Here is a 21,030-nt window from a genome sequence, read left to right as displayed (position 1 = left end):
TCCTACCATTACTATAGGCTCACTCTTTTTTTTTTTTTTTTTAAATGGAAGCTGCAGTACCTTTTTTTTTTTTTTTTTTTTAATTTATTTATTTATATTTATTTTATTTATTTATTTATTTTTTGGCTGTGTTGGGTCTTCGTTTCTGTGCGAGGGCTTTCTCCAGTTGCGGCGAGCGGGGGCCACTCTTCATGGGGCCACTCTTCATCGCGGTGCGCGGGCCTCTCACCGTCGCGGCCTCTCCCGTTGCGGAGCACAGGCTCCAGACGCGCAGGCTCAGTTGTGGCTCACGGGCTTAGTCGCTCCGCGGCATGTGGGATCTTCCCAGACCAGGGCTCGAACCCGTGTCCCCTGCATTGGCAGGCAGGTTCCCAACCACTGCGCCACCAGGGAAGCCCTAGGCTCACTCTTGTTTACTGAGGACGACTTCTTAGTCTGACTGAAGTCTGGTAATACACTTGAGCTACGGTTAACAAATGTGATTATGTAGTTAACTCATAAAAGTAAAAATGACTTACATTTCAGTAAATGTTTACAATGTCCCAAACACTTCCAGGCACATTGATTAGCTTTTTATAAGGTAAAAAAATCTTCATTTTTCAGATAAGGAAACTGAAGCTTAGGGACGTGAAATGACTTGCTTAGAAGCTCACAGGGCTGAAAACTGGGAGCCCTCCACTAAACTGCAATGCTTTCTGGTCTTTTTCTTTTCTTTCTTTCTTTCACGAAGATCTAACTTCACCAGTGTATATGGGGAGGATTACAGACTATGATTCTATCTACCCCAATTTATTTAGGTTTCAACAGAGCAATGTCTGGAGCACAGTGTGATATATCTTGTGTTTAGTCTCACTGTTGCTTTCCTGATGAAAAGCACCAGCATCCGTTCAGTTTTGCAATTCAGAGACCAGGGAGTCATCTTCAGCATTGCCCTTTCCTTCACTGTCTCACATGCATTTCATCATTAAGCTCAATGTTACTGCCTCCATTTCTCTTGAATTTCTTCACTTCTCGTCATGTCTGCCACATCTTAGTCTAAGCTACCAGCAGTCACTGTCTCTTTAAGGGCCTCCTTACATCTACTCTTATCCTCCCCAATTTGTTCTCCAGTTAGAATAAGCTTTTCTGAATGCAAATCTGATCATGTATCCCCAACCCCAAGCATTTTAGCAGGCTTCCAGCATCCATATAACAAACTCCTAAATCTATTTTTTTTAATTAATTAATTTTTGGCTGTGTTGGGTCTTCATTGCTGCACGCGGGCTTTCTCTCTAGTTGTGGCGAGCAGGGTCTACTCTTCGTTGTGGTGCGCGGGCTTCTCATTGCGGTGGCTTCTCTTGTTGAGGAGCATGGGCTCTAGGTGCGCGGGCTTCCTTTGTTTGTGGCTCACGGGCTCTAGAGCGCAGGCTCAGTAGTTGTGGCGCACGGGCTTAGCTGTTCCATGGCATGTGGGATCTTCCTGGGTTCGAAACCATGTCCCCTGCATTGGCAGGTGGATTCTTAACCACTGCACCACTAGGGAAGTCCAACAAACCCCTAAATCTTTAGTACGACCGACTCTCCATGGTCTGACACCATCTTACACCTCACTCCACTTTCTCTCTTGGTGTCTGATCCATTCTATCAGCATCTCAAATATGCCTGCTTCCTCCTACTATAGGGTATTATCCTTACCTGGAACACTCTTCCCCTTACTCTTCTCCTAGTCAACTCATATCCTTCCTTCACATCACACTACAATTATTTTCTCAAGACAGTGTTCCTTGACCTTCTTGACCAAGACAAATCTCTCTATGATGTATAATCTCTTAGCACCATGCAAGTATCCTCCATCACTTATCAGAGTTGAATTTCATATTTACTTCTCTGATTACTAGTGATTTCTGGTTAATACCTCTTTCTCGCACTAGACTAAAAGTTCCTTGAGGTGGGGCTAAGTTCAGCCTCTCACACAGACCTAGGTAATAATGAAATACTTAAAAAATACTTGTTTAATGAATGGCTTAGTGCATGAATAATCACTACTGATGACTACTAGTCATTTCAGTTTGGTTAACAGTTTGATGTCAATTTGTGGACACCCAACCTCGTTGACTGTTTCCACCACTGTGCCAACAATACTGGGAGCCTAGCTCTTAGGTCACATGATAAGTGAGTGGACAAACTACAATTGGCACATTGTCACAGTCACTTTTAATTCCTACTCAGCACATGGCTTTAAGTTGTCAGCATCATGTTTGTTTATAGTGAAGAACTACAAACTAAAATCCTCAATTCTGTCCTGGCAGATGACATAAACACTGATGTCCCAGTATTTTGCAGATGTTGAGGCAGTAAGTTCAACTCAGAATAAGGAAGCACCACATTTAAAAAGCAACTGGATGAAAGAGCAGATATAGTATAGATTAGCTATCCTGAGTTTGAGGCAAAGTGCTCTGAGTCTGGTACATTGTTCTAATGATCTTTGGCATATGGCAAAGCACAGTTAGAAGGGGGTCTGGCTTGGGTTCCAGTCATGCTCGTTTCTTTCTGAATTACCCAAAGGGCCTTGTTATAAAGCAGTGTTGCCTTTAAGACCATTGTACAACATGAACTTTGAGGGTAATATAATAAACAAGCTGCATATTTTCAATATGATTACAAGATGAAATGCATGCTCATCAGATTTTTCAAGTATCATTTGAAAGGGTCAAAATTTTTATGGGTATGTGAAAGAGACAAAAGATAAATTAAAAGATGAGGATTAATTATTTTTCTTGAGTAAAAGACTCAAGGGCATAATGACGAGCTGGAGTATATCTTAGAATGTCGTTTGTTTGCAAAACGCTACCAAGTAGCTGGGTAATAATTCACAGAATTCATAATGACTTAAAAGACTACCACCTTAATAGAGTTTTTCTTTTTCTATTTTACTTATTAAGATGGCCTTAATAATTCATGCATGGCAATACCTTTAACGAGCAACAAAATCTCACGTATCTCATTTAAACTTGGCAACTCTGCTGACAGTTAATATAGTCTTGCACCCCTGAGCCAGCAATTGTACAGGAGCCCTAGGCTGTTAGTAACTGAACCCATCCCATTTATGATAATCCCAGGAAAGTTAAGCCCTAGATGAATGGCTGAATTTTACGATCATTTGCTAGGAAGATTTATTCATTCTTCATTTGTGGGGAGGCGAGAGAACAATAATGAGCCCAAACTATAACTCCTGTTCCACAGACAGCATTGCTGGCTTTGCTTCTTTCTTAACGGCAGCAACTGATTACCATTTTCTACTTAGATGGTGAAAAGAGAGAGAAGCATGTAACACTATCCCACTAGGCAAGGTGAGTTCTCTGCTTTACTCAAGCAGGAGCGCAAATACACAGATAGTTTAGACTTAACTTCTCTACCAGCATCTACCAGGCAGTTTTATTAAGCCACTGTCATTTCTTAAAGACACAATGAAGGAGCATTTAAAATTGTTTTTCACATAAAAGAACGTTCCAGGTGATAATTCTCAAGATACTGTTCAAAATAAAATTTCAAAAGCAGACAGTAATTTTAATACACATTTATGTGCTACATCCATTTATATGATACCACTCACTGCTATATTTACAGTAGTCTGACTGACAGAAAATAGACTCCATTTAAATCCATTAAGACTTGTTCTTGGCATAGTGACTTAAGTTGGAGAAGCTCACTGAGCTGGCCACTGTTTCCTTTCATATGTCATTTAAAAAAATATTAGAGTTAAAGGTCAGTAAAGGCCTGGATTTAGGGAAAACACAGAACAATGTCACCACAAAAACTGGTTTCTTTTTTACGTTTTAACGTCGCTTTAATAATTCATGCATGGCAATATCATCAACAAGTAACAAAATCTCATGTAACTAATTTAAACTTACTGTGCTGAAATTGGACATGCCAAATTATATCACATTCGGGTTCACTACATGCAGAAACATCCATACCTGGTGTAAGGTGGGAGAGGCAGAGTAATTCTGGTCCATTTGTTGAAAGTATCTGACACCAGGATCCGCTGTAGATGATAGCGATTGCATTCAACATTGGTAGGCAGACAGTCCCTTACCAATGGGTGCCATGACAATCCAAGGTCTACTGAGTATTCCAACTCAATAGCTGAAACAGGAAGCATTATTCTGGTTAGAAATACATATCTGCAGATCCAGGAACCATAATTACTTATGCTTTCACATGTTTTAATTTCAATCAAATATCATTTGATTTTCCCCAAATGTATTTCCTGGTTTTATTTTTTCCTCTGTGTATTACTAGTGATTATTTTTAACTTTCCATATTAAAATAATTTTTCTGTTAAGGGGATATGATCAAGTGAAACATAAAGTAACTTTTCCTGAATCACTTCTTATATTGCAAAATTTTCAGAACAATTCTAACAAATCTATTGCTTCACATGCAGTTAAAGCAATAATAATTATAGTTATAATTTATATAATTTATTATTTAATCTAATAGTTATAGGATATATATTGTATAAATACATTATATAAATTAGATATAATTTATGTATTACAATAACTATATTTTGTCTGTTTATTTAAAGGTTAACATACAAATACAGAACGTAGTAACCATATGTTATAATGACTACTTCTTAAACAGTTAAAAATATTGAGCAGCCTTCTCAAAATTTAAGCATTCTATAGGGATCCTGACCAACTTATGCCAAACTTTCTCTGGTATAGGTGAAATTGACAAATCTCTTTTGCTTATATATCCTGCTTTGCTGTGTTATGGAATATACTGGGAAATCAGAGAAGCCTAAAGAGGGAGCTGAAGGCCATGCAGTTCGTGCCAAAGCAGGCAGTCAGGCTGTGGGTCTTATGGAAAGAGATTTCTTTCTTTCCTTTCTCTTCTTCCAAAACATTCAACCTATACGCTATGTTTTATATTTCTCTCTCTGGTCCCTTCTTAAGACTTTATAAACTACTTTAGCCCATACCTCCCTACTGAAACTGCCTAAGACCATGATTCTCAGTCTTGGCTGCACACTGAAATCGCCTGGGTACCTTTAGAAACTACTGATGCCGAAGTCCCACCTGCAGAGATTGGGATTTCATTCTTGTGGGGCAGGCCAAGGTGTTGGGAGCTTTTAAGTTCCCCAGGGGATTCTCCCATGCAGCCAGCGTGGGACGACTCACTGGTCCTGGTGGCCTAAGGTTCCTGGTGGCCTTTTCTAGTTAAATACAATGGCCTGTCTCAGTCTTCATTGTTCTTGCCCTCCCTACAGCCTTGGACATTATTGATGACTCCCTGGTTCTTGAAACTTTCCTTTCTTTTGGAGGACATTATTCTGAATCTCCTGCCTTACTTCCCTCTGACTTCTGTGCTAACTAGCCCAGCTATGGGCATCTTTCCAGACTCCATTTCTGGCCTTCTATTCTACACCTATCTTCCTTGGGCTTCAACTGTTATCTCTGTGCCCAAATCTCCCAATTTTACATCTCAAAATTGATTTTATTCATTCAGCAAATGTTTATTCAGCCTGGCATTGTCCTGGATGCTGGCATACCGTGATGCACAGTATAGACAAAGTTCCTGCTTTCTACACTGCAAGCCCTCTGCACTAAAGGATACCACCACTTAAAACTGTTTTCACCGCACTAGAGAAAGACTCATCATTTTCCCTCATAAATAAACATCTCTTCTTAACTACCAAATGCTATCAGTGACAACGCTTTTGCACTAGTTTTCTGGGTTCAAAATTTAGAAATTATTTTAGAAATTTTACTCCTTTCTTCTTTACCCTCTATGTTCAACATGTCACCTGGTTTTGAGGTTTGCTGCTTCTTTCCTTTTGGTTTGCAGTGTCTCATACTAGTTTTATCCATTCCCTTTCTCTTCATGCCACGTAATTCAGGTTTTCATCACTTCCTACAGATTCAAACACTGACACTTTTTTGTTGGGATTCTACTCTACCCACCTTCATTGGCTCCTGGGCTAATCTCCCTAAAACCCACCATGCCACTCCCCTGCACTTGTGCCCTCTTATTCATGACCTTGTCAAGCACAAATTCCTGTGCCTGCCTTTTAATGTCCTTCTTAATTTGCTGCCAACTCTTCTTGGCCACTTTCCTCTTTCATTTTTTATTCAGTTTCATCTTTCTCAAGAGGTTTACCCAGCCTACAGAAGAAAGTACATGTGACTGGGCTTATGAAGGCAGAGTTTCAGCCCTGGTTCTGCTGCATGCTGACCATGTCATAACTCACCTCCCTGGTCTCTAGCTGACTTCCTATGCTAATGAGGGAGTGGGTGTCTAGGACCCTAAAGCCCCTATCTATTTTCAAAATTAGCACTCTACTCTCCTCCGTTAGATGCAAATATTGTCTGTTCAGGCTGGTCTGCTCATGGTTTACCCATGGACCAGGAGAATCCCCGCTTTATGCTGCCAGCCCAGCCTGGGGTGTCCTCTCTTCCCCATTCACCCTTCAATTTCACTCCAACCATCAACGCCCACTTGAGACTTAGCTTCTTTGTGAAATCTTCCCAAACTTCTTGGACTGGCCATCCATTGGTTATCTCTTCCTCGGCCGAACTCTCATTACATTTTGCATTAGTACCACTCCATACAGCACTGGATTTAGTCATTTATTGGACTCACTTTCTGAAGTATCCCCTCAACTAGACTGTACCTAGTGAAGACAGGCTGTGTACCTTATACTTTCCCAAGCTCCACCTTTACTGACTAGTTTAGTGTTGACTGAGTCTGAAATAGAAAGAGTTCTTCTGGGCTTCCTTCTTAGATCTGTCCATTAAGTTCAGACTAATGGAAATATGAAAAATCTGGATTTTTCAGGACCTTGGAAGTAACCAAGTTCTCCAGATTTTGGCCCCCAAGAATCTAAAACATTGTAGTGTGAACATTCTAGTTTGGATCTCTTGGAAGAATAGTGATACAGCGTGGTGAAAGACCAGAAGGTCCCCAGAATCCTGACAGATCTGCAAATTCCAGTGAAGGGTCCAAGTATGCAAAGATGTCAGTTTTTACAGCTCCTAAGATAGGCTCGTGTGTGTGTGTGTGTGCGCGCGTGTGTCTGTGTGCACGCGTGTGTAAGGTATGCATAACCTAGAAGATGCAAACTGGTCACAATCACAGTGGTTTAGAATATGCTATGACCCACAGTGGCAGAAAGTATCAGACAAAATAGGAACAACAAAATTTCATGATTCCTGGGAGATGGAAAGGAGACAATAACTAGACTAATCTGAAGCCCTATGAATTAAAACCCATGTAAATACAAATGTATGTGTAAATCCTATTGCTTATTCTGACATTCTCTATATGACGAGAACCCTTTATTCTGTAAATATGATACTTAAAAAAATCTGGATTTATAAAAAGAGATAAATTGGGGGCTATTGTTTATAAAAAAAGAAGCCTTCATGGACATATGCTTAAAAATAAGCTCACATTCTGAGGCTTTAAAAAATAAACTTCTAAAACTCAATTTACACACAGCATTTTCAAGAACGCAGTTATGTTTTGACTGAAAGCACACTTGTGTTTTACTTACAGACTTCCTGGAGGTGCAGTATAGTCCTTTGACAGAGGCAGCCTTGGATGCCCATTTACACTTCTCTGTCCCTCTACCTGGAAAGGGAATACTCACCATAACAAGAGTCTGTGACCGAGCAGGAGGCGGCGAAATCTATCTGTAGGAATGAATCCTCACTCACAGCAATGTCTGTGGTGACCACATAACGGGTGCTGGCCTTTTCGATGAAGACTAGGGCATCACCAGTAGAGCCACACACAGGCATCTTGGTGCCTCCAGGGTGAAGCAGCCATTTCCTACTGTCCAGAGTTGTGAAATCATCCTCCAAGACTGTATTACCAGAAATATTTCCTCCAATAAGAATCTGAAATATATTTTTTAAAAAACAACTTTTCAATTTGGTTTCGAGATAGGAGAAAGTTCATTCCTTTTTGTTTGTTTGTTTTTATCTGTCAGATCGCTCAGAACTGGCATTATACAGCAAGCATAATGTTAGAGGGCCTTTCAGAATGCTCCTGTTTATGTGGTCTGCTTGCCCATCTGGCAAAAAGCTACAGAAACAAATCGAAAGACTGACAAAACCATTCACAGCCTTCATGGGCCAAATTGTGCCTTTGGAAACTACATGTACCCAAGCTGGGAACGCAAAGTTTGGCTTACATTATTTTCCATGTAAAATTTATATTTAAGGACAGTTGTACCCTAAGGCATTTCAGTTCCAATTCTTTGCATGGGTTCTACCGTTTGTTAACAGGTTCTTCGAGTTCTATTTGATATGCATATTATTATGTATGAAGATCCTCTAGAACTGTCCATAAGGATGTTAGGGAGATTTATTTATTTTTTCTTTAAAGGTTAGGAAAGAGGATTGGGCAACTACTGCATGTGGCACCAATGCTAATTTGCACATTTTCCTTTTCAGAGAATTATAGCCTCGTATCACGCTTGATAAGGTCCCTCTATCCATATGGCAGAATCCTCTATGAGCAGAACCTGGGCCTTCTGTTGCGTCATTTGTTTTTATAGGTTCAGGCAGTTGAAGGAATAGAGAATGAAAGGAACCTAAATGCCACATCTAATCTAGCCGTGTGCCCTTGGGTAAGTCTCCCGACTGTGGGTACTGGGCTTTCTCTACTGAGCGAGGGGTTGGACTAACTGCTTTCTAAAGCCATATTTAGCTCAAGTGACAACATTGTAACAGTTAATCCTGAAGGGACTGACCTGGTCGATTACCCAGGGACTGTAGAAGTGCCCATTTTCAGATGGTTGCCACCAGCGGAGACGTGTAGAAGCAGAACGGGCTTTCAAAGGTATCTCCAGGGCTATGTACCTGCCCACATTGCTGGAGTTGCTGAAAAGGAACTCTTGAAGGAGACTCCACGAGAGGCCACCATTGAGAGAATATTGTAGAAGCACAGGTTGGCTCCTGGGGTCTGGAACACCTTTACCACATCCCAGTCTCATGAAGAACTGCACAAATCTGATACGAGTAAGATCTACTGTAGACTTCTACTTGAGTGAAAATTCACACCATTGACAAAAGACAAGTGCACAGGATAATAGGGGAAAGGTATACCTTTAATGAATATCATGATTTAACGAACGTCCGAAGCAATTGTTTCAAAGTCTGACTTCTCTTTTTAATGTGAAAGGGAGTTAATAAAATGTGAAGTCTGAAAAAGGCTATTCTGTACCCGTATTTATATTTGGCACCCCTCCAGAGGGGAGAGTCTGAGGGAAGTGAGCATTCACTGCACCCTCTGGCTATTCTATAAGAAGATGGGAGGGGTCCAAAGGCTGTCCAAGTTTGGGAGTGTGTATTGCTATCTATTCAAGATAAATTTGTATCCTTGCCCTTAGTATCTGAAACTGGAAGAATGTAATCAATGTAGTTTATGCCGTTTATTGGCAAAATCATCCATTCCCTGGTTTTACCAGTAGTTTTCCAGATTTCATATTGTTGGTTTTGTGAGACACATTTAAATTCACCAGTTGTAGCACCTCTTTGTGAAAGGCCAGGCATCTTTTGGAAGAGGTGTGTCAAACCTGAGCCTCTTTTCTGTCTTTTGTGCCAGGGGCAGGAGAGCATGAGTGTGGGGTGGTGGTGATGGTGGGCTGTGCCAGCCTCTGACTGTTGCTGGGTCTGGGATGGATGATACTGGCCATCGAGAACTGTGGCAGTCAGCCAGTGGCAATCTTCCCAGCTGGCAGGGAGGTGGACAGAGTGGCAGCAACCAGCTGGGGTGCCAATGAAAACCAGCTCACATGTTATCTTTGGCAGGCGAGCTGCTGGTGCCTGGTCTGGCCGCTGTGCTAGCTGGTGATGCAGAATAAATTTCATATGCAACCCAACACACATACCCAATTATGGACGCATGTCAAACATATGAAATATATTGGGGCTTACAATAAAAGTTAGCAATGCCATATATAAAATCATGCACTCTTCATGGGTTCCTCCCCTCCCCCATCTCCACTAACTGGGCATTCATTTACCTCATAACCCTGAGAAAATTGGGATTTTATATGGAGGTCAATATATGCAAATCTTATACAGCATGCTACTGAGATGAGATAAATAATGGAGATTTTAACATTGGATTAATGACAAAAATACATGGTTAGTGCCTTGTGAAGTTTATATCTATAAAAACAATAATCATTTACAGAGAAACACTTTTAGCACATTGTCTACTTGTATTGGGAAAATGTTTATATTAATTTATAGATAAACCATGTTAGAATTATTTGGAAAAATCTAATAATTTCTAAATTAGAGAACTCAGCTGCCAATGATAAATCTTAAATAAAGAGAAACAAATTAAACTACATGCATTAAAATAGGATGGAGATAAATAAAATCTTGCTTTCTATAACTGTAAAATTATTATCTCATGGATCGAGTTGTATTTTCTATGAAGCACGATCAAATTTATAATTCAATAAATGAAAGATTTAGGAGGAAGAAGAGGATAAATATGTTACAGTGTATGTTAAGATACTCTGAAATGTTTCAAAAGATGAAACATGATTTCTTTGTTTGCTTGCAAAAATAGGTCAGGGTTCCATTTTATACATGTTAAACTGTATTTTCTATTTTACTGGCTAAGTTTTTGGCTCATCAAATGATCAAGGGATACACATCTTGACAGGACATAATCCTCTGAGCCAGTTTAAAAAGTTTGTTTCTGAGTGACTGTGCTCAATTTAGAAAATGCGTGCTTTGAATGTATGAGCAAATCATTGGAAAGAAATGCTTATAAACAATAAGGCTACACTTTAGATGTTCTTAAATTGCTAATGGATATAAAATTAACTGTGAGTAATTTGTGGATGTACTGTATTTCAATTAAGCTTTCTCCTAAGAATGGTAAATAACTTCTAAATAGTCCAAGTGCTAACGAAAAGTATTCTGTAGAAGGTGGATAAAGAAGATGCAACATTACTTTCTTGAAGTTAAAGTGAGTTAAACGTTGTTATTTCCTGGTCATCCACCATGTAGAAGACCAGGTATTAACCTCTGTCCGTTTAGCTGCGTTTCATTTCTGATCCAGTTATTGTACAAATCTCTCTCAGTTTTAGAATGGAAATTATATAAATCGTGTCTTAATGGAGTCTTTGACAAGAGAGAAGCTCAGCATTTACAATGGAAGGCCTTGTCCTTGAGATCTCTGCTTCTTTCTGATTTGATTATGTTCTGCTACTTTATATTACAAGGTGGCTCTTCAACAGTATTTAAAAATGATTACCTAGCATGTGATAAATCCAGATCTCGTGTCATCAACATGCGTAAGCCATCTTCATTGAAAAAGAGGTTGTTTCCACTGGAAAGGATTCCACACTTCCGAGATGGCTTTCCACCACTCATTAATAAGAATCTATCAGATTCTAGCTGACCTGAAAAAAGTGGAAAATGTGGTTTACCTATGACCCCAAATACAGTCATATTATTTTTTTAAAGGAATATAGTAGGTGCTTCGTACAGTTTTAAAATATGAAGTCATGAATATTGAAGTCATATATTTGGGGGATAAGAAGTCTCTTCTACATTTTAGCTTGTTTGAACTGTTTAACGTTGGCTGTATGATTTAAGGGTTCACATGACAGAGGGAGGAGGCCTTTTCCTGAGTATCTATGGTCCACCTAAATTGTTCCCTCTTTCTGCTCCTCTGCACTGCAAAAAAAGACACTGGCTAGTCAGAGTGGTTCAGCCCAAAATTAAAAAAGGGTAATGAGACCTTTCCACTGGCCTCTTCACTGTGTCCTTGCTACTGAGAGGACAGTATCAGGCCAGTGTTATATAATATTTAAAAAAACACAATTTTAATGGGAGAAATTTCAGTGTAATTTAATATTTCCTATTAAATAATGTCTTTCAAAACCAGCTTGCCAATCTCTTTAGATATTCACCTTAGATCTAATTTACTTTTTTGATTGTGGTAAAATGCATATAACATAAATTTTGCCATTTTTACTATTTTAAAGTTAATGATTCAATGGTTTTCAGTACATTCACAATGTTGTAAAACCATGTTGTGTTGTGCTAACTAGCTCCAGAATTTTTTCATCACCATAAAGAAAACCTTGTACCCATTAAGCAGTTACTGCCCATTTCCCCCTCACCCAGCCCCTGGCAACCACTAATCTGTTTTCTGTCTCTATGGATTTGCCTATTTTGAGTGTTTCATAAAAATGGAATCATGACATGTGGCCTTTTGTGTCTGACTTCTTTCGCTTAGTATAATGTTTTCAAGGTTCATCTATATTATAGTATGTATCAGCATTTCATTCCTTTTTATGGCTGAATAATATTCCATAGTATTGCTATACCTAAACCTAATTCTAAAATGTACCTTAAAACCATAGATATATTATAAAAAATTTACAGACAACTTGCGAAAAAGAAAAAATCTTTTAATCCCACTATCCTAACAGAGATAGCTATTACATTTATTTAAGACTTTCTCTTGTGAGAATGTTTTTCCAGTATTATCAGAAAGCATATCCAATGGATATACAATTAACTGTGAATAATTTCAATCATTAGAGCACATACATTTTTCTACTTTGTCACATATCTTCATACATAATGGCATTAGATTCTAGGTATAACTGAGGTGCATAAAGTGACAAAAGGCTGCATAATGAGTTGGTGATAAAGCAATGACAAGAATTTATATTTCTGGAAACTTGCTCCTTCTACCCAAGATTAACCCTCTATAGACATTTTCCAAAATTATCATTGATCAGAAATTACATGTGATAGAAAAAAATGGCTAAAATAGCCTTAGTTCTTCTCAATTACGGTCTTGTTCACTCTCACTGACCATTGTTTCAAGAATGGAACCCTGTGAAATTCAGAACTAAATGAAGGCTTGGGTGGTCCCAAACGTAATGATAAATAATGAAATATCAGAGTGGAACTTAATGATTACTTCTACATTACAAATTGTGCTTAATGTATAAGTTCTTTCACAAAGCTACATAGATTTTATATGAAGAAATTACCTTCAAAATCATCCTTGAGAAAATCAGGATTTTTGGTGCTTATTTTACAGGTTGGACCTGAGTAGCCAGGATCACATATACACTTGGTTCCATTGATACAACTCCCGTGTCCGTTACACATCTCTTCACATTGGGGACCGATATAAACATTATCAATGGCCCATGTCACTGGCTGAGAGCCAGCAGGATAAAATCCTTGGTACCATCTGAAACGCACAGATCTGGAAAAGAGATACAAGCCCTTCAAAATCTAATCAACACATTAATCTAAGTAAGCACATCTGATCAATGAGCAGTGGGCAGTTACTACCTCTGCACCACACTCAAGAAGTACAAAACATGATTCAACATCTCAGGACCATAAACTCCATTCCTCAATCTCCAGGATTTTGCCAATAAAGTTCCTGCTTTCTAAAAGCCCTTCCCAATCCTATCACTATGTCAAAATTCCACTTGAGCTTCCACCTTTTTCAATATTGACTTTTCTTGGTGAGGATTTTTCCATTAAATACTGTCTATGTTCTACATAACTAATCTTTTTTTTAATGGAGGTAAAATTCACAAAGTATAAAAGTAATAATTAACCATTTAAAGTGTACAATTTGGTGGTGTTTAGTACCTCCGCAGTGTTAGCCAGCTATCACCTCTATCAAGTTCCAGGACACTTTCATCACCCCAAAGGAAACCCCGTGCCCATTAAGTATTCTCCCCTACACCCAGCCCCTGGCAACCACTAATCTGCTTCCTGTCTCTGTGGATTTACCTATTCTGGATATTCCATATAAATGGAATCATATGCTATATGAGCTTTAATGTCTGGCTTTAGTCACTTATCATAATGTTTTCAGGGTTCATCCATGTTGTAGCAAGTATCAGAATTTCATCCTTTTTTATGACTGAATAATATTCAATTGTATGGCTATATCAACTTTATTTACCCATTCATCAATTGATGGACATTTGTTTTGTTTCCACCTTTTGGCTATTGTGAATAGTGCTTCTGTGAATATTCGTGTACAAGTATTTGTTTGAATACCTGTTTTCAATTTTTTTTTGGTAGACTCGTAGTGGATTTGCTGGGTCATATGGTAAATAACTCATCCTTTAATTTCTCTCTCTTCCATAATTTTGATGGATTTCCATTATTATAGTTATCACAGCTGGAGGTATTTAAAAGCACACCTATTTGCCTCATTGGCTATGAGCGCCTAGAGGCCAATGCTCATACCTCTTTCTTTTTTGCACCCTTTCACGGTGCCCAGTACAGTGTTTCACACATAGCAGATGCTCAATTAATGTTTCTTGAATGTCATTTGTTATGGAAAGCCTTAAAAGCCAAACTAGGGTGTTTTGGATTTTATCCTATTGGCAATACAAAGTCCCAAAAGATTATTTTAAAGAGAGGAGTGACAAAGTCAGATTTATTTTTAGTTAAATCTCTTATTTCTTAACTTCTTTTTAAATGAAACACAATTTTCCTTTTTACTTGTAAGATGATTGTCCTATCATGTTGCTGACGATAAGTTAGCTCCTTAGAAATAATCTACATATTTAGGTAGCAGGCCAGAAATAGTTGAGTATATTTCATTATGTACAAAACTCAGTTCAAAGAATATAGACTTTATTTCAGAGGAGCTAGATATAGAGATGGCATGTGCACTCATATTTGTACCCGGTGAATCGGTCCAATTTTCAATTATATAGAAACCAAATTCAGAATAGTTCTTTTTATTTGAGAAACAGAAATTAGAAGTCAGTATTAGAAGCATTTACTAGACTTCTAAAGTTTAGCAGATAGTAAAGCAGATGGAGTCAAGTTCCCACATATAATTTTAACCCTAATTTCATTGTTTATATCAAGATTCCAACTATATTAAGCTGCCCCCCAAATGCCAGTTCATAATTAACTTTTATTTTCTAATACTTGTCAGAGTTTAGTCTTGGCAAGAAGCACTTCCTACCTTTTGAACTTTCAGACTGCTGAGCTGAGGGGAACGGCTGGAGTTTTCCTTTGAACAAAGCCTACATGGATTCTGTTTGAACTTCTTATTTATTCAAATGTTCTGAAGACAAATGAACCACCTTGGTTGGATATTTATTATTGTTCACCTGTCTTGACACAGAAACTGCAAGCACTATGATAAATGGACTGAAGGGTCTGGTTTCACTGTGGTTCCCAGTCTGCTGAAATCTTATTTTGAAAATTTCTCACTGCCACCCTCCCTGGTGAAGGTCAGCGTCTGTTCTCCCAAGCCAGTGGTGTTTAAAAGAATCTGTTTTTTTTAATGTAAACTTAAAATTTCAGGCACACAGCAGTGCTTTCATTAAATAGGGGTTTTGGTTGACTCATTATGAAACTGCATAAAGCAAAAGCAATTCGGAAGTTTTAAAGACAAAAAGACTCTAAATGAAAAAGACACAAGGGTGATGTGAATAAAATTCGATGGAAGCTCAATACTTATGCTTCAAATGTGAATTGACTATATGTAAAGGCAAGAAACAGCCATTTCTGCACCTGAAACACTTAGTACAGTTTTTTGGTACCTAGTGTCCTGTGAGTGCACAGAAAAAGGCAATTTAAACACGGGTAATATATTTCTTTTAGCATCTAGCACTTGTGCCGTTATTATGTACCATGCTGAATACAAACCAAGGAATGGTTCACTGAGCTGGAGAAAATTTAACTTTTGCCTTCCAGCAATTCATGCCTGTGTGGGTCTTAAGAAGAGTGCTAATTGTTTTCCTGAAACAAGGACTAGACAACATTTCTAAGGCAAATTCTTCTCTTTGTAGAAACAGTTGAAGGCAGTTTGAAAGGTAGGTTTATACCACTCTGAGAGTGGGCATGCCTCCTTAACAGATTTACTTTCCTTTCATAGAAATGAAAATCACATGGAATGTAAATAACATGATGGTTTAAGTTCTGTACCTTTATAATTAGAGGAGGTATATTTTAAACTGACTCCCAATATACCAGTCGGTGAAAATACAGATGTCTGCATTTCTCTCGTTCAAATTACATCTCCATGCCTTATGTGTAAGCACAGCCTGGTGGACAAAGCCAAATGATGCAGGCTCCATGATCCTGGAGCACTGTCCTGGGGTGGGTAGCTTCATTTAGTACCTCTGGTTGGCAGTGACTGTATATCATACGCCTTTAAATCAGATTACTTTCATGTGGGAACTTGTGGAAGCAAGTCTCAGTTGTTAAGACAATCTAAAATCATGGCCTTCACCCTATCTTTAGGGTTGTTTTCTATTTAATCTAATTCTTAGCTGAGCAACTGGAAGAAATTAGTGGTCCACTGAAAAGGAAACCTGGAGCTTTTCACAGTACCATAATGATCATGGGTATTGGTCACAGGAGCCGAAGTGATTGTTTATCCAGCCATTTTCCCCTGCCTGCACTGCCCATAAGCACAGATTTTTGGCATTTATGTTTCTGTTGCAACACTTGGCCTTCTGGCTGTAGCTGATTTGCTCAGATTTTCTTTTCTAGAAATGTAGAATTAAGAGTTCCAGAAAATGAGAGCTGGAGTTTGCTGACTGACGTTAATACAGCATGATAAAAAGGAGGATCACGAACTTTTGCTGATGTCCCCAAACTTCCGGAGTGGAGTCCATGCTCTTCCCCAGTATTTTTCTAATAAGTTCTTCCACTTTTTCGGTAAGCCTCTTTCTATTTCTCACAACATATGATCTTAAATAACACAACTAATTTTGGATAAAGAGTTTTTCCTGAGCTATTTCCCCCTGCCCAATTCTTCCGTAGACAAGTTCACACCCCACCCCCGAACACTCCAATAGCAGCTTTCCAGTTGTGCTGGCTGAGTCTCAGCTCTATTTATTCCTGTGGTCTTCAGAGATTCTCCTTGCCTCCTCAGCTATCGCTTCTAAAGAATCTTGAGGATGTTTTACTTAGTAATATCCTGGTGTAATAGTAAGAATTAATAAATGACTTACTTGATAACACAAAATATTAGAGTCTTTAGCAATCAAATTATAAAAATTTTGCTAATGATATGATGAGGAGTGAATGGATTTATGTTCAAAGAGGATGAAGACTTTCGAAGATACACTGTCACCCTTTTGGAAAAGTACTAGGTATTAGCAGGAGTTTTGCTTGAAGACTCAAGACTTCTAATTATGCTGAGTTTCACATCAGGAATGTAAATCTATCTCCATCTTGAAAGTATGATATTAGTACTTCCTTCTTTTTTTGGCATACCCTTAAGTTGTTTATTCTGAGAGAAAAGACAAATTCTGAGGCAGACTGCTTTACTGACTTCCTCTCTTTGTTCACTTATACTATTAGTTTTATGTTTTGAACTATACTTTTCATTTCTATTGGAATTGAAGTCCTTTATCTCCAAATAGCTTTTCAACAGAAGAGTCAAATATATGTAACAAGAATGCTAAGAAAGGTTGAAAAAGTAGAAATGCCTGGGGAAAGAGCGCTAACAAATTTTTTTTTATGAGACACCTGGAATATTCTGCAGGCTTCGATCCTCCATACGTGCCCTCTCCTTGCACGAAAGACATAGGCAGATGTTCGAAAGTAAAAATTCTAACTGCATTTATATTGTGAGGTAGGGAGCAGAAAGGAGATGGATTATAACACTGGGGGAAAACCATATTTCTGTTGCTTCCTAATTGATCTAATAAAGACCCATGGGGATATGAACCCCAGGACGGGGTGCTGCCCAGGGTGTGCTCCTTTAAATCTATCTTCAAACTATGAATTAGTAGTATGTCAGTGCAGTGTCCTATGTTTTAAACATCCACTGATCTACTTTCAGTGGAGAACTGAGGAAGAAACGTAAGGTGCAAATTTCCCTGATAAAGTGGCAAGGCAACCATGACATCACGGAGAAAACCGTGAAATGAGAAGAACATGGTGCGAAGCAGCAGGTCCTTACCCGCAAAGGTGCAGCTTCCCGAAGTGCACAACCTCCCTCCTCCAGCCCTGGGTGGTCCCCGCGTAGTAGGTGCTGCTGGGGTGGTGCTCCGTGGAGCACAGGGAGCTGACGTGGCCGCTGCTGTGGTAGCAGAGGGGGAGCAGCAGGTGCCAGGTCGCCCCAAAGTCCCTGGAGAACTCCAGTCTGACCGCATCAGCAGAGGAGCTGTCAGTGGAGCATCCGACATTGATCTTGGTGAAGAAGAAACAATGATACAAATTACCTCAGAGCAACAAGCCTTGAAATGATTCACCACGTCATTATTTTCTCGAGTCCATTTTCCTGGGAACTGTCTTGCTGAAATACTTAACACCATGAAATTCTGTTTTGCCTGAGTAATACTGCACATTACTTTTAAATAATACTTTTTCATAAAGAACCTCAAAGGGCCTCATGAAAAATTTACTTTCCCTCATTTGATAAAAAGCTAGGAAGTGAATAAGGCAGAGGTTGGCATGGAATTCCAAATTTTACCTTTAGCCCACTTTCACTGCCAAGCCAAGCAAATCGTAATGAAAAGACTGCTTCCCTAATTCTAACCGTTAGCTTTTTCTCAGACTGCTGGATGGAAAGAAGACCTTCTACTTTCCTTCTTATGATACCTTCAAATAATCCCCAAAGTTCTGCACATGGAGAATCTTCAGTATGTTTTCAGTCTTAAAACAGAACAAAATACAATTATTGTCACTATTTCCCTGGCATAGGGAGAATATTCTCAGAAAGACCTTTTTAACCATTAGGGAAATAACCACTCCATTCCTTTTTCATACTTTCAAGTGAATTTAAACTAAAACTTAAATAAAGCATGTGATTCTTTCTATGAAAAAATTTTCCCACTTCCAATTGGGGTTAACATTTTCTTGCTGTCAGAGCCACCAGATATACTTATATAATATTTGTTGTTGTTGCTGAACTTACTCCTCTTACCTTCTGAAGAGTAAACTATTGACATTTGATAAACTTTTCAGCTACAGGCATTTGTCTCTACCTAGATTCTTCTGATAACAGAACTCTTGAAAGGGCCACAGGGATTACTTTTTATTAACATTTAAAGCATAAATGTTAGAAAATATAACAGAAGGTTATATAAGTAACTTAAAATAAAATCAGAAAATATAACAGAAAGCTTAAAAGAGATAGAGAATCATTTCTCCACTAAGGCATCATTTGGTCTCTGACTTTAAGATGAAAGAAACAACTCTAATTTAGAGGATGCAGACAGTTAATCTAGAGCAAATATTCAAAATTTTTGTTGATGAAATTAGGCACTGTCCAATGGTTGGTATAGATTTCAGCTATGAAACAAGTATCTTCGAAAGTTAATGGGGCCCTCCCAGAAGGCCTCGGGGCACAGAGGTCCCACCCCCTGTGCCCAGAATGGAGCCCGCCTTTCCGCAGAGCTGGAACTCCTGGCTCGGGGTCTCTTCCCTCTGCCGTCACTGAACTGCCCCGGAGCCCGAGGGGAGGGCGGCCTCACTGAGGCTGCCGGCTCTGGAGGGGCCCCAGCAGCCGAAGCCGCGACAGTCCTGGGGACCGCCGACCGGATCACTCATCCTGGGTTAAGCCAGCTGCCATGTCATGAGGACACTCAAGGAGCCCTAAGGAGAGATCCATGCGGCAAGGAACTGAGGCCTCCTACCTACAACCACGTGAGACATGAAAAAATGTTCAACATCAAGAATTATTAGAGACGTGCAAATTTAAACTACAAAAAGGTATCACCTCACACTAGTCTGAATTGCCATCAGAAAAAAATGTCTGCGAACAATAAATGTTGAATGGCTTTCCGAGAATGGGTACCCTCCTATGCTGTTGCTGGGATGTAAACTGGTAACAGCCACTAATCAGAACAGAATGAAGGTGCCTTTAAAAGGTAACAACTGAGCTACCATATGATTCTGCCGAACCACTAAGGGGCCTATAACCCGAGAAGACCAGAATTCAGAAAGACACAGGCACCCAAACGTGCACTGCAGCAATATTTACAATAGCCAGACATGGATGCAACCAAAATGTCCATCTACAGATGAATGGACAAAGAAGAAGTGGTCCATGTACACAATGGAATATTAGCCATGGAAAAGATGAAACAATGCCATTTGCAGCACCACAGATGAGCCTAGAGATAATCATACTACGTAAAGTAAGTCAGAAAAAGAAAGACAAATATCCGATGATATCATTTACTAGTGTTATCTAAAAATTGATGCCCATGAACATATTTCCACAGAGAAAGGCCCATACAGACTTAGAAAAAGGTGAAAGGAATGGAAAAATTAGGATGTTGGGGTTAACATGCATTTAATAATTCATATAAAATATATAATCAAGAAGGACCTACTGGATGCCAAGGGAGGTCTACTCAATGCTCTGTAATGACCAACATGGGAAAGAGTCTAAACCTGATTATATATATGTATACGTATGAATGAACCAGATTCTGTACACCTAGAACAAACACAACATTGTAATCAAATTTATTCCGATAAGAAATAAAAATTAAATTAAACAAGAAAAAGAAAAAGAAAAAGTTAATGGGAATTCCCTGGCAGTCCAGTGGTTAGGACTCCATGCTACCACTGCAGGGGGCATGGGTTCTATCCCTGGTTGGGGAACTAGGATCCCTCATGCCATGTGGCGTGGCCAAAAAAAAAAAGTTAATACTATTGAACTCTAGCACAATGTACCTTTGGTTCTGCTGATTTTATCTAAGCTTTTGAAATATATAAATGTTTTTCTTTTATACATTATTAGTTTGCTGTCTTGAAAAATATAAGGAGTCCGCGAATATTAATGAAATACCCAGAAATTATAAGAAACAGTATAGTGTTATTTTATCTGTAAAATTCATGACACCATGATAAATATTATATAAATGTGCTGGCATGGTATAGTTACACTGACCTGGATCCTAAGTAATATATAAAAATTGTGACTATAATAATACTAGAATAGTATGGTCCTTTTCATTTTTATAATGTTTGAAATAATCTATTTTGACAATTTCCCATTGTAGTAGGTGAGGAGATTATGTCA

The 21,030-nt window shown here is 38.8% G+C and overlaps 1 protein-coding gene across 1 annotated transcript in view; it reads right to left on the bottom strand.

Annotated features, from left to right (window-relative positions):
• The window catches only part of RELN (reelin), a 535,801-nt gene that overhangs the window by 53,498 nt on the left and 461,273 nt on the right, over positions 1 to 21,030 (bottom strand). Inside the window, exons 41-46 of the mRNA XM_061197622.1 lie at positions 17,956 to 18,185; positions 13,037 to 13,257; positions 11,278 to 11,425; positions 8,750 to 9,008; positions 7,643 to 7,892; positions 3,960 to 4,128 (exon numbers count right to left, since the gene is read on the bottom strand). Coding sequence (XP_061053605.1) covers positions 3,960 to 4,128; positions 7,643 to 7,892; positions 8,750 to 9,008; positions 11,278 to 11,425; positions 13,037 to 13,257; positions 17,956 to 18,185 — 1,277 coding nt within the window. The remainder of the gene's footprint in view (positions 1 to 3,959; positions 4,129 to 7,642; positions 7,893 to 8,749; positions 9,009 to 11,277; positions 11,426 to 13,036; positions 13,258 to 17,955; positions 18,186 to 21,030) is intronic.

The sequence above is a fragment of the Eubalaena glacialis genome, chromosome 8 (genome assembly GCF_028564815.1).
Source record: "Eubalaena glacialis isolate mEubGla1 chromosome 8, mEubGla1.1.hap2.+ XY, whole genome shotgun sequence".
NCBI lineage: Eukaryota > Metazoa > Chordata > Mammalia > Artiodactyla > Balaenidae > Eubalaena > Eubalaena glacialis.
The sequence above is the reverse complement of the archived record's forward strand: the minus strand, read 5'-3'. Positions and strand labels throughout refer to the sequence as shown.